This window comes from Ornithodoros turicata, unplaced genomic scaffold (genome assembly GCF_037126465.1).
Source record: "Ornithodoros turicata isolate Travis unplaced genomic scaffold, ASM3712646v1 Chromosome45, whole genome shotgun sequence".
NCBI classification, from domain to species: Eukaryota; Metazoa; Arthropoda; class Arachnida; order Ixodida; family Argasidae; genus Ornithodoros; species Ornithodoros turicata.
Window position 1 is genome coordinate 1,025,954 of NW_026999376.1, and position 18,545 is coordinate 1,044,498.

The 18,545-nt window shown below is 47.7% G+C and overlaps 1 protein-coding gene across 1 annotated transcript in view; it reads left to right on the forward strand.

Moving 5' to 3' along the window:
• LOC135374168 (neprilysin-21-like) overlaps nucleotides 1-18,545 on the forward strand; it is a 36,006-nt gene that overhangs the window by 7,335 nt on the left and 10,126 nt on the right. Inside the window, exon 2 of the mRNA XM_064607181.1 lies at nucleotides 17,231-17,334. Within this exon, the coding sequence (XP_064463251.1) occupies nucleotides 17,231-17,334 (104 nt within the window). The remainder of the gene's footprint in view (nucleotides 1-17,230; nucleotides 17,335-18,545) is intronic.

Consider the following 18,545-nt stretch of genomic DNA (forward strand, 5'->3'; position numbering starts at 1 on the left):
TTAGGAGTTTCCCACATCTTCTATATAATCTGTTCTCTGCTGTGCGTCATTTTGTTCCTCTTTTGCTCGATACTTTGAGTAGTCATATGGCCAATTTTCTGGGAGTACGCAACAAAGACGTAGCTATAATATTTCATTTTAGTCTCACTTAATTTCCTCATTTCCTCCTTCAGTGCCTTCGTCAAACCTGAAACCAGGGTTAGTTTCCATCGCCGTCTAATTTTGTTTATGCGGCGTTTAAGATGCTAAGCTTCGCGTGTCAGCCATGGCCTTTGAGTGTAAACCTTGTCTTTATCGTTTTCCCCGTTTTTTCCTTCATCTTTCCTTCCTTCTCTTTTTCGTTTTTCCCATTTTTTTTGAATAGCAAGCTGGCTCTTTGCCTGGCTAGCCTTTCCTTCTTTTTTTTTTCTTAAAGGGTCTCTGACCAGAACCTGGTCAATGTCTTTGTTTGTATGGATAACGAACCTACATGGTGCCTCCAAGATACAACTGAAACGTTTCGTCTCTGCGGAGCCGCCAACTATTCCAAACAAGGAGCCGAAAAGCGGTTTCGATTTCTGCCCTCAACTCGTGCGATCAGCGCAAAACTCTAGCTATCATGCAGTGGTTTTCCCATGTGTATGATGTCAAACGCCCGCGACGTTTATTGGTGGAAAGTCCACACCGGAAGTTCGGGTGGTGTCCGCAACTTCCGTATTGCTGGGTGCTTTTTCAATATGGACGCGGAAGCACAGCGGAGTCGACAAGTCAGCTTTTCAGCTACCTTTCAGCAGCTGAGAGGCACCTGCTACGTGCAGCAGAGTTTGGAGGCCTTGCTTTTGAAATGTTGAGCCGCGAATCGGCTTCAGCATGAAGAGGAAGTTCCAACGGCAGACTGTTAGATGAGCTTTCAGCATCCATCACGATGAAGCACATGAACAGTTTGTGTAAATTTCATGTTTGACGGCGCCGTGTAAAGGGGCCGGAGTGGTTCATTGCATAATAATGCCGAAAGAAGTCGAGTGCTTATGTTGCAAGGAGCTGCTCTTAAAGTAGCATATTTAGAACTTCGAGGGCAGCACGAACCTAGCGCTCATATTCACAAGTAAGAAGCGTACGTGTCTCGTGCACAATCATGCTGGTTGGTCTCAATACAAAATAGTTTTTCTGAACTTTTCGTTATTGTTCGTTACTTATTCAGAAAGAGTGCAGCTGAATTAATACTCGGCGTCCTGCTAGCTTTAGCTTTGTTCAAAGCTTGCGTGTCTCATACAGGAAATAGATACGTACACTACATACCAACAGTTCGCGAGATGGATGTTGCACAGTCTTGAAAAAAACAAGAGAATCGTTATACCAGTCCGCGCGGTGAACAGGATACGCAAAGCCATTCCCATCGTAACTACTACATGCTTTAAATACCCAAGATACTAGGTGGAAGTACCCCCTACAAGGGGTGCCCTTGCAATTTCAGCTGTCGACACATGTCGGTAATGATGCAACTATAATAATGACCCCCCTCCCCCCGAACTTTTTTCAACACTCCTCCATGCTTGGGATTCTGGATAAACCACTGTGCTGACCTCTGACACAAAGCACCATCTCATCAGCCTGCTCCGCCTGGTAAGAATTACATTGGGCTCTCAATTCCACCACAGACACAAATCCAATCCTGTTCTGACGCATCCTTTTGTCCACCCATTCAGTCAATATGTCGTAAGTGTTGTTCGAACTCTTACTGTCTTATAGCACCCAAATAGTATTGTTTAAGCACCTCAAGTATTTTAATGATCGTTATGTGGAAGTAAATCAGACTGTTATGCAGGTTACCTTGTGTGTGACCTCGGTTCCTGCTCTCAGTCCTCCAGAAGTGCTCACTACACAAGTTGACTATCGAAAACCTCAATCTTCCATGCATGATGTAAAACCCCAGTTCGCGTGCTTCCCCTAGCCATTTTTTCATTCTCAATTTTCCTTTTGTGTGCAAAGTGCACACCCAGTTCGAGTAGGATGTAGACCTTGAGGATCCAAGCTTTGTATCTTGGGCTGCTCAAGTACTCAAATAGGCATGTTTTAGTCGAAGATGATGTAACATGAAATGTGGTTCATATAGTTTATTGTGGCACTCAGATAATATCTTCATAATATGCCTGCAGAGGTTGCTCCAAAATAGCATGTGTGATGCAGCGTTATACATTATTGGGCTTCTGGGAAAAATCATGATTCACCTGATACAGACGGCAGCCTTTGTTACGGTGTCTGACACATTTTTAGCAGCCACTGTTTTAAAATATGCATTAAAAATGCTCCAACTATGAAAGTATCACGAAGTTCTTAATTTCATTTGTTTACTTAAAGACCCTTGTGAAGGGATTTACATAAATGCGGGAGGTTTTTTATCCAAAAAAGACAAATACCAAAATGATGCAAACAAAATTCGTTCACTCACCACAAAGAAATTCATTCGATCTGAAAAGGATCATAGCACTTGGAAATAAATGACGATACATTTTGTTCTGAGGCTATGTGGGCAGGAACGTCATTCCAGTTTGACACCATAAGCTGGTGCGGAGAGTAGAGGAATTTTTTTGTTTGTGTAGGTGGAGCAAGTACTTTGTGCGAGTCATCAAGTCTTGGAAGTAACTTGTGAGGGGATTGACAGTAAGTGGGGTGGGGAGGAGTGTGACTGTAATATAACTTATGAAAGAATGCCAGGCCTGATACCTTTCATCTGGTAATCAAAGGAGTAAGAAAGAGTTTGGCTTTAATGGCTGAGACGCTGGAAAAAGGATGATAATCACGAGAAACAAACCGTGCGGTTCTGTACAAATTCTACTTTGTCGATTAAGAGATGTTGGGATGGGTTCCAGATTGCAGAGGCATATTCCACTTCTTTTGAACATGGCAGTTGATGTTCTGATGATTTTCGCCGGTTTGTCCTCTTACCACGCGCGACGGAGAGCACTTCGCCAACAGCCCCGGTTCCGGAGCTCCCTGGCCAGCTGGACCCAGCCACGATTCTGCAATTCATGAAGGACCAGCAGATCCAAATGGCCAGGCAGCAGCAGACACTCGTGGAACTTCTCGACTCGCTGTGCAACAACGGCTGCCGGCGTCTCAAAGACCTCAAGCTGGACACCTATGACGGACACTCCCAAAGTGTGGAGACGTGGTTGAAGCTTTATGAACGAGTCTGCCAGCGTAAAGGGTGGACCCGTGATGCAGCTAAGATCGAGAACATGGGACCGTTCTTAACAGGCGTTGCAGGCAAATGGTACGACTTCTGCCTCCAAGGGAACGAAAACGACACGTGGCAGTCGTGGAGGGATAGCTTCGCACAGGCTTTCCACGATAACTTAGTGGATACGTGGAACGAAGCATTCGTCTACAAATATCGGGGTGATTCGCTAACAGACTATTTCTTCGAGAAGCTACGACTCCTCCAACGCGCGGAGTGCAATTTGCCTGACAGGTCAGTGGTGGCACTGGTACTTCATGGTATACCGCACGACATACGCCAGCTGGTTCAGATACGAGGACCAAAGGACCCCCAACAGTTGTTAAGCTGTCTGCAAGATGTGAGCGTCCAAACCAGTTTCCGTGCAACCCCTGCCTCCACATCGACAATGCAGGACAGGCGTGACCCGCCACCAGCGATTCCCTCACCACACCATCGTCGTTCACCCTTCCAGCGCACGGTCGCCGCTGCTGAGATTCATGATAACCAGGACAAAAAAAAACAATAAACAAGGGTTGTAGTTTCTGCCCACGGACCCCAAGCGAAACTGTCTTTTTCACCGCCAACAAACTATTGTATGTCGACCTCTTCCTTAACAAAGTAAGAACGAGAGCATTAGTTGACAGCGGATCCTCCGTAACCCTTGTGAATAGCCGTTTGATTCAGCCACGCAATGTCGAATCAGGAAGGGAAGTACAAGTGAGAGCGTTCGATGGCAGCAGCAAGCTTTTTCACCACTGGGCACGGGTGAGGCTAGGCATTTCTGACGCAGAAATAGTAACGGACGCTTTGGTTATACAAGACGTCGAGTATGACGTCCTACTCTCCCGCCCTGACATGAAGAGATTGAGACTAAACATTTACTGGGATGATACCGTCTCCGTGGATAATGAGAGACCCACATGTATGGTCACCACCCCAGTCCCACCAATACGCACACAGGAGGACGTTGCTACCTATTTCCCAGAGATCCTCCCCGTTTCAGGATGCCCAGGAGCAACCACTGCGCTTCAAGTACCTTTCCGGCTCGCCGATGAAGCACCGGTTCGTCGCAAACCCTATAACATGAGCCGTGAAAAGAAAGTATGGCTGAAGACTGAGCTACAAGAGATGCTAGCTGCTGATATCATTCGCCCATCAACGTCCACCTTTGCATCCCCTATCACCATAGTGCCCAAGGCAGACGGCTCCTTTCGCTTGTGCACCGATTACAGAATCGTCAACAGGCAAACTGAGATCTTTCCGTTCCCTATGCCTCGTGTCGATGATATCATTAACGATACAGGTGGTAGCACAGTTCTCTCTACCCTCGACCTCAGCAAAGGCTTCTGGCAGGTGCCTCTGACGGAAGAAACCAAGCGTTACACTGCCTTTGTTACCCCTTTCGACTTGTATGAATATTTATTCATCACTCAACCTCACTCAATATAATAGACTTCCGTTTGGATGGAAGAATTCGTCCGCGTGGTTTCAAAAATTGATGACGTCCGTGCTCGAGCCTTACATCGGACAATTTGTTCATGTGTATATCGACGACATATTAGTGTATTCTCGATCGATGGATGAGCACAGCAGGCATCTCCAACAGGTACTCCAGCTACTACGAGAAGCGAACCTCACGATCAATCTAAAGAAGAGTGACTTCTTCAAGTCCAGTGTCGTTGTCCTGGGCAGGCTGTTCGACGGACAGACTAAGAGCACGAAACAAGAGTCCGTAGAAAAAATTCGTCGGCTACGAAGACGGACTGACACGCATTCGTTAAGAGTGTTCCTCGGCCTCGCCGGTCACTTCCGAGCATTTATCCAGGACTATGCCAAACGAACGCGTTGTCTGAACGTACTGCTGCAAAAGGGTACCACCTTTCTTTGGACAGCAGAGTGCGAGGCTGCCTACCAGGACATGGTAGAGACCATATCCTCGAACCCGGTGCTCTCTATTCCAGACTTTCGGCTGCCCTTTGAGCTCTGTACTGACGCGTCCCATTATGGCACGGGGGCCGTGCTCTATCAACGGAACGTTTCCAAGGACCGAGCACAGCAGCTCAGCGTGGTAGGATACCATTCTTATCCCTTCAACGAAACAGAGCTAAACTATCCGACCACGGAAAAGGAGTTATTCGCAGTGGTTCAAGCCCTCCGGTACTTCCGGACGTTCTTAAAAGGGAGGAAGTTTTCCCTATTCACCGACCACCAACCGATCACCCATATTATCTCGTCCGCAGACTTAAAAGGTCGACTTGCTAGGTGGGTCTGCGAGCTCCAACATTACGAGATGGAAGTCTACTATAAACCCGGAAGAACTCTACTTGATGCGGACGCGCTGTCCCGACTGGGAATCGAGCAGAACACCGTGGCAGCTCTTAACGACATAACCCTTTGGGAGGGAACGGAACAACTGAGGTTTGTTCATGGAAGATTTGAGGTTCCGCAGACACTACGGCACAAAGTCCTTCGATTATACCACGACAGCCCCCATTCTGGAGGTCACGACGGCTTCTGTCGCATATACAAGAAAATCTCTAAGCGCTTTGTGTGGCCAAAGATGAAACAGGACGTTGCGAAGTACGTACGATCATGTGACAGGTGTCAGCGCTACAAAATCAAGTACCGTCAACGAGTTGACAGGATGACGTTACCAGAGCACTCCCGCGTGCCTTTCGAAGTTATCCACCTAGACTTCGCGGAACTCAAGAAGAAATCCGAGGGAATAAAAAGAACGCAGGCATTTCTTCTTGCGATCGACCAATGCACACGTACCGTAGCCACACGCCCTGGTGGTGAAGACGCTAATAGCGTTATTGCAATGTTAGAGCGGCGAATGTTTATGAACACAAAAGTCATTATCTGTGACAATGGACCTGCCTTTACTAGCCGACGTCTTTCAACATGGGCTCAAGAAAGGGGAATCAAAATCAAGCTCACGGCGCCGTACCACCCTGCAGCAAATGGCCTGGCCGAACGTGCCATCCGCGACATTAAACAGTTCATCGGCCTCTACCCCGACTTCCCTGGTGGATGGCGTCTGTGCCTCGAGGCGGCCACACGCCACCGCAACCGTTCCCACAACACGGGAATCGGCTGCTCCCCGCATTATGCTTCCACTAACAAACCACCAGTTCTGAGGGCTGACAAGGAGCTCGGAATAGCTGACGCACTTAAGTTGAAAGAAGCAAGGAACACATCCGTGCAAGAAGCGAAGTACAGGAGACAAATGAAGCACTACTTCGACCGTCGCCACAGTGCCAGTGTCCCTGACATTCAAATAGTTGACATTGTGTTTGTGCGCACTGGACTTCCCGGACCACAATCAGTCTTACATGGTCCTGTTCCTGTCGTCCAGACAGCCCATAAGCAGGGCATACTTAAAACGATTGGGTACACACACACCAACGGACAGTTTAGACTTGCCACTGTTGCCAATGTGTTTAGATACCATCCCAGGAGGGATGAACCCGTGACCCCCCGGCCCTTGTAGCCTGTACATAACCCATAGATTCAGACATGGGATATGTGACTTGGAGTATCCAAAATCTATCTACGAGCTGTTGGGGTGGTTCCCCCTGGCTCCCGAGATGGCAGTTGTCCCAAAGGAATGGCGAAGAATTAATGCATCAGCCAGCTAACAGCGAAACGACCTTGCTTGCATGCAAAGAAGAAGTTGAGTATGTTGTTCATTACGCGCTGCTCACGGTCTATTGTAGATTGCGTATGAGGCTACCGAATTCTAAAATTTCGCAAGGTACCATTGTTGTGTCCCTACATCGAGCTCAATGTTGCCAGACTCATTGCCTCAGGCGCGACATTCGAAAAAAAATATTCTACAAACTCTGAAATAATGCCGTCATCGGCAGACCACTACAAAATTAATTTAATATATTGGATATTCGAGTACCCTTTGATGAGGAGATGGCAAGTCACCTCGAGAGTGGGGTGGAATGCGCAAGGATAGAAATTTTATCCGCGATTGTGTCATGTACGAAACGCGCAAAAGAAAAATGGGATGCGATTTCCCACTCCAGATTGGCTTTACAATTTTGGAACTCAGTAAATTAACCATATAATTCATTCTACTACGACACCCTATTGAGCAAGCTCTCTTTTCCAGTGACCTGCTACTCTGACATGGATTCTCTGATCCTCAGCCTATTCTACAAGGACTACGAAGATCAGTTACGAGCGATCGTCAATGACAATTTGATTCTTCTTCCTTCGATCGGGATCATCCAGTGTACACAGAGAGGGATCGTAGTAGGCTTTGCGCGTTCAAAGTGAAACTCGTAGGATACCATTGGAGGAAGTAATATGCTTAAAAGCCAAAATGTACTCCATCAAATTAGCAGGAAGGAACAAATTGCAAGAGCTAAGGATGTAAAAAAATACTGTATACATACACCTCCTCTATGATACGTACCACGATACCCTATTCGTCCGCACTTGCATATGGCACGAACAGGTGTCAATAGTGGAAAGAAACAGTGCATGTACACCATCAGAAATGTAAAGCGAAGTCTTAAGGCGTACTATGACAAACGATACCTCTATACAACAACATCGACTCCTACCGGTACAGAAGCTGGGAGATATGGAGGCATTTCTTATTGCCACATGTAATGACAGATGTATCAGCTCCCTTTCTGTCATGTTAGCAGATGTGGAAATAAATTTTCTACGCATGGATAAGATGTTGAGTGCTATCTCCCAGCCGGCAGCATAAACCTTGTCCTCTGTGTACATTTTTAGATGATAGTCAGTGACCTAGATGTTAGCGTTTAAGATGCTGTGTTCCTTGATTAAAAATAACAAAGACGGTTAAGAGCATCAGCTGTTTACTATATACATTAAAAACAAGACTTTCGTGCAGTAGGCTGCACTTCTTCAGGTTTGAGGACCTGTTACAAGTGGTGAAGCATATATCAAAAAACCAAGTCACATGGTACAAGAGAAAAGGGTAAGGGTGAAGAGAACTACAAACGCGATACAAATATCAACAAAAATGAAAATGAAAAACAAAACGCAATCAGTAGGAGGTGGCTCGACAAGGTCAGACAGACATACATACAGACGAGACGGAGTTGTACGTGGAGGAAACCAGTGAACAGCACATGAATAGGTACAGCAGCCAGTTGGCACAAAAGGCTTTAGAATGCGTACGGGGAATTAGGGCTCAAGGGCGAAGGATTGAGGACACACAGCACCTTGATGGCTAAGAGCTTCCAGACTCTGGGAAAGTAACGCGGAGTTGGTGTCTTACTGATTGTGTATCATCGTGTATGATGTGAAAAATGGCAGACAAGTTATAATACAATAAATAGACTCATAGTGTAAAGGACTGTAATGGACCGCCGTACACGTTGATGCCGTGCGGCTGTAACGTTGCAAATTTCGAAATGAAAAAGGATTCTCGATTTTTGCGTTTGATGTCATTAGCGTACCCGGATTCTAAAATGGTGATAAGTATATGCGTATGCAGATCATGTCCCGGAAGATTAAAATGTAGCGATACAGGTGACTGGCGTTTATTAACAATATCTGATTTATGGCCATAAAATCTTTCACGGATGGTGTTACGTGTTTCGCCTATGTATTGTTTATTGCACAATTTGCATGTAATGAGATAGCAAACATTGAATGAGTTACAGTGGAGGGACTGCCGAATAGAGAAAACGAAACCATTAACAGTGCTACAGGTGGAGGTACATGTTGCAATAAATAAGCAAGTTTGGCAGCGGTTGCTGTTGCAAGGAGCGCAACCGGGACTCTGTTGATTATTGCGAGAGGAAGTGAGTAAGTCGCGTATGTTACGTGATCTCCGAAATGTAATAGTCGGAGCATTAGGGAAAATGTCTTTGAGATATTCATCGGCGTGGAGTATGTTTAAATGGCGTTTGAACACAGATCCTACATTACGGAGTGTGCGGTTGTAAGGTGTAATGAAAGTACATTTATTATGACTTGATGCCTTATTGGATTCACGAGAAAGCAACCTTTCCCTGTCTAGGGAGGTGGCTCTGGCTAGGGCATTGTCGATGAGATCGTCGGGATATCTACGCTCCTTGAAGTCATTGCACATGTCCTTTGCATGCTTCAAAAAATCTTGTGTATTGGAACATATGCGTTTTAAACGTGTGAGTTGTCCAAATGGAATGTTTCGCTTTTGGATATTAGGGTGATGGCTGTTGAAATGAAGGTACTGCCGTTTGTCAGTCGGCTTCTTATAGAGATCTGTGACGAGTTTACCCGACTCGAGAGAAACAGTGACGTCTAGAAAGTTGATTGAAGTACGAGAGTAGTTGCACGTGAATTTGATGGAATTGTGTCGTGAGTTAAAATGATCAAAAAATGAGAGTAGAGAGGTTTCGTCAGCTGTCCAGATGGCAAAAATATCATCAATGTATCGCAGGAATACTAATGGTGTCACTGGAAAAGACTCTAAGGCTCTTTGTTCAAAAAGGCCCATGAAGAGGTTTGCGTAATTGGGTGAAACACGGGAACCCATCGCTGCGCCCTGAACTTGGACATAATGTTTGTCGTTAAAAACAAAGTTGTTGTACTGCAAGACTAACTCAAGAAGACAGATAATGGTTTTAGTTTGAAGAAGATCAGACGGAAAGGAGGAAAGAAAAAGCTCTACAGCGTTGACACCTTCATCATGGGGAATATTTGTATATAATGACGTCACATCCATAGTTACCAGTATAGCGTTGTTGATGTTAGGAGAACTGTTATTAATGGAATTTATTTGGGCAAGGAAGTTGTTAGTGTCCTTTACATAAGAGGGAAGTTGTGGAGGAATATGCTTGATGCAGTGATCTAAGACGAGGGATATTTTCTGAGTCGGTGTATTAATACCCGAAATTATAGGCCTGCCAGGGTGGTTAATTTTGTGCATCTTAATCAGGAGATAAAAAGAACCAGGCGTGGTGTTCTTTGGCTTAATAAAGTCTGCTATATTGCGCGGGAGAGAGTTGTCTTTGGTAAGTTCTAAGATCTTCTTGTTGATTATTTGGCAGAATAATGACGTCGGGTCGCCATCAAGAGGTCTGTAAAAAGTCTCATCATCAAGGTGTTTGTTTGCCTCATCTATGTAGGCCGATGCATTCATAACGACTATTCCTCCACCTTTGTCAGCAGGTCTAATAATGATATCTTTACGTCTCTTAAGATTCACTAAGGCCGTCCTTTCTGCTTTAGATAAGTTAAAATTATTAGCGTTGTTATCGATGACAGTTAGGCATTTAATATCGTTATAAACCGCTCTAATGTAATTGTCAATCATGGGGCTTGTTTTCGACGGGTCTGGTGTCCAGCTTGAGGGTTTCTTAAATGGTGTTATCTCTGTATGTTCACCGCCGTGGAAAAAGGTGGCAGGTTTTTTGATATATGCTTCACCACTTGTAACAGGTCCTCAAACCTGAAGAAGTGCAGCCTACTGCACGAAAGTCTTGTTTTTAATGTATATAGTAAACAGCTGATGCTCTTAACCGTCTTTGTTATTTTTGATTCTGCATCGCCGGAAACTTGCACATTGTTTTTCTTCACGTTCCTTGATTAAACTTCAGTTGAGAGTCTGCAGTTGTCCTGTCTACTTCTACCTTGTCCTTGTCTTCTTGCTGCTATTCGTCATCATGAACCTATACCAACTAATTGTTCCTATTGTGCAGAAGCTGCGTATATGATAAGCTCAAGTTGATAACCTGAATAGTGGCTTTCACTGCATTCTGTCTCCCCCCGATAATGCGGTCGAAGAGAAGCCGCACTATCATTTGTAGCTCATCTCTGGAAGGATGTGGCACTCATTCTCGTCTTGCTTCTCTCATGTGCGCTGCCGTTGGACACCGGCAACTGTACCGCGAGCATCAAGCTGGAGAAGAATAAGCATACCTACACGCATGGTTCCCCGGGCCATATTTCCGCTATCACCGGCCAAGTGATCGGAATTTAGTCTCTACAGGAATCGCCTATACCGGATCGCTGTGCACGTGCCCTCAACATCATCGAGGATCAAATTTTTCCTAGCCGATGTCCTGCAGACGTCTACGCGATCTGACACTTCCGAGGAACCACACCTGCCATCAAGAGAATCAATCTTTCCAAGACCGCCATGATTTTTCTTAAACATGTGCTCAATAAACTTTGAAATACGTTTCTCGTGTCTGTCTGGCCTTGTAGAGCCATCAGGTGGACGTGTGATGGCATGCGTCACCTAAGGTGATGGGTTAAGGGGTGGAGTCAATCAGCTATCAGTAGGCCTCGAATAGAGGCTGAGCCAATTCGCATAAAGGGGCGGAGCTACGCTAGCCAATCAGTAGGCTTAGCATGGACCAATCAGCATGAAGGGATGGAGCTACGCCAGCCAAACAGCAATCGGCAGGCTTAGAATGGACCAATCAGCATGAAGAGGCGGAGCCAAGCCAGCTAATTAGCATAGATGGCGGAGCTACAGTCAAAACGGCTTCGAATTGGCTTGTGTCGGATTACTACTGGATTGTGTTGAATCAGGAAAGGTGGTCTTTATTCAGTCTAAAGTAGTGCTACTCCCCTCCCCCTCACAGAGTAAGTACTACATGGTGCCTCTGTAAATATATAGTATTGTACCAGCCGGCTCTGTACACAAGTAACGACGAGGACGAAATGCTCCGCCCGCTACTTCACGTGGCGCAAGCCTGATGCTTCAAAAAGAACATCGCAGCATGGAAGTATTTTCAGTTCTTCGAGGTGCTGACAGTAAAGCTGTTGCGAACTGCCCTTGGAACCGCGACATCGGCGCCTGGGTTCGAAGTTACCTCGCATGCCAGAGCTCGAGGATACAGCGGCACACCTTCACCCTGCTTGGCAGGTTCCAGCCTCCTGAAGCCAGCTGCGACACTGTCCACATTGACATTGTCGGCCCGCTCTCATCATCTTCCGGGTACTGCTACCTCTTGACTGCAGTTCACCGGTACACCTGGTGGCCCGAAGCCGCACCTATGGCTGACATTTCTGCTGGAATCGTCGCTTCCACTTTTGCGACGATGTGGGTCTCCCGCTTTGGTGTGCCATGTCAGATCACCAACCGAGGCCGGCAATTTGAGAGTCCCCCTCTGCGCTGCCTTTAGGGCAATTGGCGGTACCTCTCGGCTTCGGGTGACTTCCTACCACCCCGCGTCCAATAGCCTGGTCGGGAGGCTGCACCGTCACCTCAAAGCTGGTCTCGTTCCCCATGAAGCCTCGTTCCCCAACTACCGCCGCCGGCGCTACTATTTGTTTGCGCCAAGCGCAAATTTCCCCGACTCATGGGGCAGTCACGCTTATAATGCCCTGGTCCATTACAGCCGTAGCATGTAGGCTGACCGCACGCAAGGGGTCCTCCTGTGGCATTCTGCTACTGGGGGTACTCTGTCCCTGGTTCTGCCTATTCAGAACTCTCTGTCCAGTGATCCTGTGGCGGTCGGAAAGAGAGATGCGCAGACCATAAGAGCCAGGGTCGAACTAAACGTTTATTCCACTGGGCGGCCCCAGGAAAACTATAGCGCGCTTAGCGTGCCGCGCGTAGGTGCGTAGCTGGCCGGCTTCATCGTTGTCGGCCGGCCGCAAAGCGGTGTCTGCTACAATCCATCCAACTCTCTGTCCATCACTGATCGGACCGCCGCATGAGTTTTCGCTAGAAACAGAACGACATGCAGACATGGTCGAATACTCCGAAAAAATGAGGAGGTTATCTTTCGGAATGTTCGCCCATGGATGCCTATCGGCCCGTTTCGTCCCGTTGTTCGCATTATAAACCTCGCGTGTTTGTAACCCGCTGTGCTGTACGGATGCCTTTGTGTCGGCCCGAGGAAGACGATGAAGACGTGCCTCTGCTGGCGCTCGCCACTGCGCTTGCCAGCCAGTTCTACCGGCACCACCATCTGCCCGGTGGGACATTCCATCATCGCCGGTCAGGACTAATGTAGGGGAACACCACCTCCTCAACATTTGGTGACCCGAACTATGAACACCATGTTCGGCGTAATTCGGACCAATAATATCCCAAATCTTTGCAAGCCCACCTCCGAAGCCATCTCCGAAGGTACGGTGCATCGTTCTACCGAAGAACAGCTAGGCGACGACGTCAATCCACCGGGGCTCCACTCATCGCAACGCCCGACCGCGGAACACCATTGTTCTACCCACCTTACCAATCTACCCAGCTCACGTCGCCATGGTCTCTTCTAAAAGCGATAAAACCCCGGTGCAGGGGACACAAAGAGACAACACAGACGAAGCACTGACTGACAAACAACTTTAATGGCAGGGACACATCTTAAATATACCAACTGCACACCCCACCCCTAGTGGCAGCCAAGGCCCTCATGCTGTAATCACAAAATTATCACAAAGTTATCAGCATTACAGCATGACGGCCTTGGCTGCCACTAGGGGTCGGGTGTGCAGTCTGTGTTGTCTCTTTGTGTCCCCTGCACCGGGGTTTTATCGCTTTTAGATGTACCACCAAACAGCCCGGTTTTTATCGCTTTTTAGCCATGGTCTCGCACCCTGCGTCACGTCGCCACACGCTTCGCGATGGCACTCCTCGGGCTACCGGCAGCGCACATTCCCGAGCATCACGTTCCCATACCGGTTGCGGTACGTCGCTGTCGACCGCACCTCCCGCATCTGCTACGCCAGCGGTCAGAGAACTCTGCCCGCCTCGCCTTCCCACCAGGCTTCAGTACGAGATACTGGCACCGCATCCAGTTGCGGTCAAGAGGCCCCGGGACCAACGTTCCACTGGGGACACGCACGGAGGCCACGGTGAGTTTTACTCCCGGTCTCCTTGTGCTTCACGATGGTCCTCCCCGCAGTCTCCTTGGCGACAACACTACGCGCTCAGCGCTCACGAACCGGTCGCGGTTCTGTCGCCCCTCTCGGAATTACTTCGGCATACCTGCTCTCATACCGCCCCTGGAACCCGCCCGGTCAGCGCCTGCCCGCACGAACCATTCTGCTGCTACTGCCCGTTCTGAACAAGTCATCCCTATTCGACGTGTCGCCGCTCTTTCTCCTCTTCACGTATCGACGCGGACCTCAACCGCTAGCTCTAGGGTGGGAGTGATGTGGCGGCCCGAGGAAGACGATGAAGACGTGCCTCTGCTGGCGCTCGCCACTGCGCTTGCCAGCCAGTTCTACGGGCAGCGTCCTAGCGTGAGGCCACGACCATCTGCCCGCTGGGACATTCCATCATCGCCGGTCAGGACTCATGTAGGGGAACACCACCTCCTCTACACCTTCATTCGCATGATCCCCTTCCACACTCTAACAAAGCGGTTTACGGACGCAGTCCGTTCATGACTGTCGTAAAAGACTGGAGCTATTGTACCCTCCCCGCTGTTGACCCACAATACGCATGAACCGTTAACACGTCGTCTCCAACCGTTTCAATACCATTCAAGTGATGAGTACGGTGCCCAGACAAAAGACAGCCTCTGTTCGAAATATATGAGGGTCTCGTCCTGAGGCACTTCCCTTCACATGTAGTGTTAGGAGTCCTCTGTGCACAAACAGAAGAAAATAGGGACACGAAATGCACTTAATTTGATTCTCTTTACAGATTTCGCCTATAACCGTGCGGCCCCCACACCGCAAAAATTCGTCAGGCTTCTTGGGGTTGCAAAGGAGAGCAGCAACACCTGCGTAACAAATGCCACACGCTACGTAGCTCAGATTAACACAAGTTACTGAACCAAAGCACCGCTCCCATCAGGCTGATGTCTCACGTGAAGACGACGGGGAATGTCTTTCTGTTTATACGTCCCGTACCGGCAACGGGTCGGTTGTTAGGGGACATTTGCCCTGGAATTAGCTGGTCTCATACAAGTCGTCGTCGCTGTCAGGAAAGAAAGCATCCTTCGCGCCGTTCATGACTTTCGCCACGGCTTTCGCCTTGGACGCCGCAGACTGTTGTTGTGCCGTCTTGCACAATCGTGACAACGGGAACGCCTGTGACGTTACGTAGGAGCTGAAACTGGATATGATTTACCTATACAGTTTAAGACATTTACAGTTTTTACCCATCGTATTTTTCGTGGATGATATACGTATGAAGCACAATGGAATGCAGTCATGAACCGAGTATGCTCTGGAGGTCGGGGCTGTCGCTTTAATGGGATCATAGTGCAGGCGACTTCCTCCGATCTCGTCTGCTTCTCGTTCGCATCGTACTGTACCAAGTGAAAACCCTGTGTACATACGCGGATTTTGGCTTATGAGTGCGAGTTCTGCCGCGGCCGTGTTCTTTGCAACTCGATGTTACCTGCTTCAAGAAACTGCTGCGTGAATTCGCGTCCGATTTCGACGTCATTGCCCGTAATGAACGAGGAGGAAAACAGCGTTATGGTTTCAAAATCGACCGGGTCGGATGCGACAGTTCCTTTAAAGTGTTTCACTAATGTAACAAGGGAAAGGGTGCAGGCTAGCTGGTGTAGATCCACGAAGAAAACCGAGAGACACGCGGACGCAGAAGACGACTGAGACACTGAGAATTTGCGTGTGACGTCTTCTGTGTCCGTGTCTCTCGGTCCTCTTCGTGGTTTACAAATGTAATTCGAAGTATCCAGTACCACAATTCCACCACCGTTGCAGCGAGCCTGATAAGGATGTCACTCAGCATTTTCAGACTACGTGAGGCCAGGCTTCGGGCTTTAGATAGCTAATAAGATAGGTTAGAATAATAAATTAGATAAGTCTCTTATAGAGTTAAATACCGCAAGGGGTGATGAAGGTGATTATGAAATTATTAAATTAAGGTGATTATCAGTCGTAGGACTGGTCCTGAAAGGATCGGGAAGGTTACATAAATGGTGTTGAGTCAGGATACATTCTATCACAAAAAAAGAAACACTGTGGAGTGGTTTTCTCTTTCTTTTCTTTATTTAGTTCGAGTATAACTTGGGCAAAACTAGAGTAATTACAGTCGACCCCCGTTTATCCGGACGGTGCCGTTCCCGGCGAAATCGTCCGGATACCGGGGCATCCGGATAAATGAAACGACCGAATAGAAACGTCCTACATAGCAAGGTTTAATTAAAACACAGAAATCTCGTCAATGACAGCTGTTACATAGTAGTGTAGGCACTCGTTTCCTGCAAAATTTTGCTAATTGCATAGATTTGAGCCACGCTGTTGCGCTGCTCGAAGAATGTCAATGTCGGAGCCTTGTTTCTCACTGGCGTCGTCGGCAACGTCTTACTGCACATCATCGGAGGCAACAGCAGCAATCACACCGTCATCAGTCATAGCTGCACACGCGTCATCGTCCTTATCAACGTCAACGTAGTCAGAAACCGCAGCATCATCGACGGCAGTCGCAGTGAGCCTCTGCATCAGGGATCGCAGCTCAGCTAGGGGAATGTCTTCATCGGCCAACGGACCGTAAGCTGCAAGCCCTCGCGTTGGAGTTTTCCCCTCTAGAAACGGACAGTTGATCGAGATATTTCCAAATGACTCGACTGGTCAACGTGACCCAACGCACACAAACAGAAAAGGGGGTCATCGTGCACGGTTGTCTCCCCTACGGAGGAATGTAGGTCCCTGACGTGTGACGGGAATAATCCCAACACAGCAAAAAGGGTGACGAAGCGGGGTCAGCGTCTCCTCTTGCTCACGGTAGTCCGGATAACTGAAGCTGGATTACAAGAATTTTCGACTTTCGTTCCCTGGAATTCTTGTCCGAGTCCGGAAGCTGAAGTCCGGATAAACGAGAACAAAATACATGGAAGAAAATCCGTTCCCGGGCCTTTTGTCCGGATACCGCGGGATCCGGATAAATGAAGTCCGGATAGACGGGGGTCGACTGTATTTGGCACGGACATATTCTGCGGAATTCAGAAACAGCTCCATAGGAGCGACACACCTCTATAGTTTGTAGAACGCGTACACCCTACATGAGACTATTTTGAGAGATGTACACCATTTGTCGGCATTTGAATGTCCGTTGTTGTGGAAAGCGCTGCCCGTTTTTCTGTTCATTCCATTGTTGATTCATTTTCATCTCAGACCCTCGGACCAATTCGCTGTGACCATGACCTGCTTAGCTGGTGTTCTACTCTGCGCTATGGGAACGTGCTTCTTCATCTACTGGGAAAATCTTAAGGAATCAGGTATGTACAATGTTAATAGAGAGTTTTCGTGCATCGTACGCTATCCCCTTTTCGTACGTAAGGGATAGCGTAGCGGTGCTGCGTAATGCACGAATCTTTCTTTATGTTTTTGCGCGTGCGCAGAACCATCATCGCTATTCCTTACGTACGTACGCAAAGGTGATAGCTTACGATACACTAAAGCTCACTATTTTCTCGTTGGATAGCATTAACTGCTTTTATTGATATCGTACCTTTCGCGACGCCTTCTTACGACGCGTACCCGTGTATCATATGAATTTACACTATACCTATGTTTGCGCTTTACACACCTGTGTATGATTGGCGTGACATAATCTTTCTATCGTTTGTGACTATTCTAGGCAGCACACAATATTGGGCCCATATTGGCCGGGCGTTGGCGATACGGGTCCAATATCGGGCCGGTTTTGCCGGGAGTTTACCTATGTTGGTTCAAACTTGGCAATATGGGCCCATATCGCCAAGTTTGAGCCTGTAATGGGACCATGTCGGCAATATGGGCATATATTGCCCGTGTGCACCCCATAATGCGAAAAGCGGGACCGTACCCGTCTTGGTTCTTTTACCAAATGCCCAAGTAGCACGGCAAAGTTGGACGTTTAACCGTGTCAAATGTCCTCCTCAATACGTTGTAACACACAACAACTTCCGGCAGGGGATACACATTGTCCGAAACAGTCCACGTATCTGGCAATCCCACGTCATCGATGATAGTTGCATTTAAAGGATCTGGATTCGATTGGCAACATATTTCAGGAGCTGTGTACAGTGCTGGACGAAACTTTACGGAACACGCTCCAGCACATTCCTTCCTCGGAGTGACCCGCTAGCAGCGAATGCGACCGTATACGGACTTGCAAACAGGTGACTGGGTTACCTAGGCATATGTCTGTCAGTTCGTACGGTCCCATCAGAGCTGCACGAAGTTACTCGGTAACGCGTTACTCTTTCTGGTAACTAAGTAAGGCCGAAGTTACTTTGCAAAAATGTAACTACTGTTAAAACAGAACTTCACCACATAGCACGCTCCTAGCCAACCATCATTCCGAATGATATCATTCTGTGCATTGATTTGTTGAAAATGAGAGGAGGCGCCTATCTGGGACAGATTATCTTGTCCCAGATAGGCGCCTCCCCCCTGTTTTGAACAAATCATGACACAGAATGATATCATTTGGTATGATGGTTGG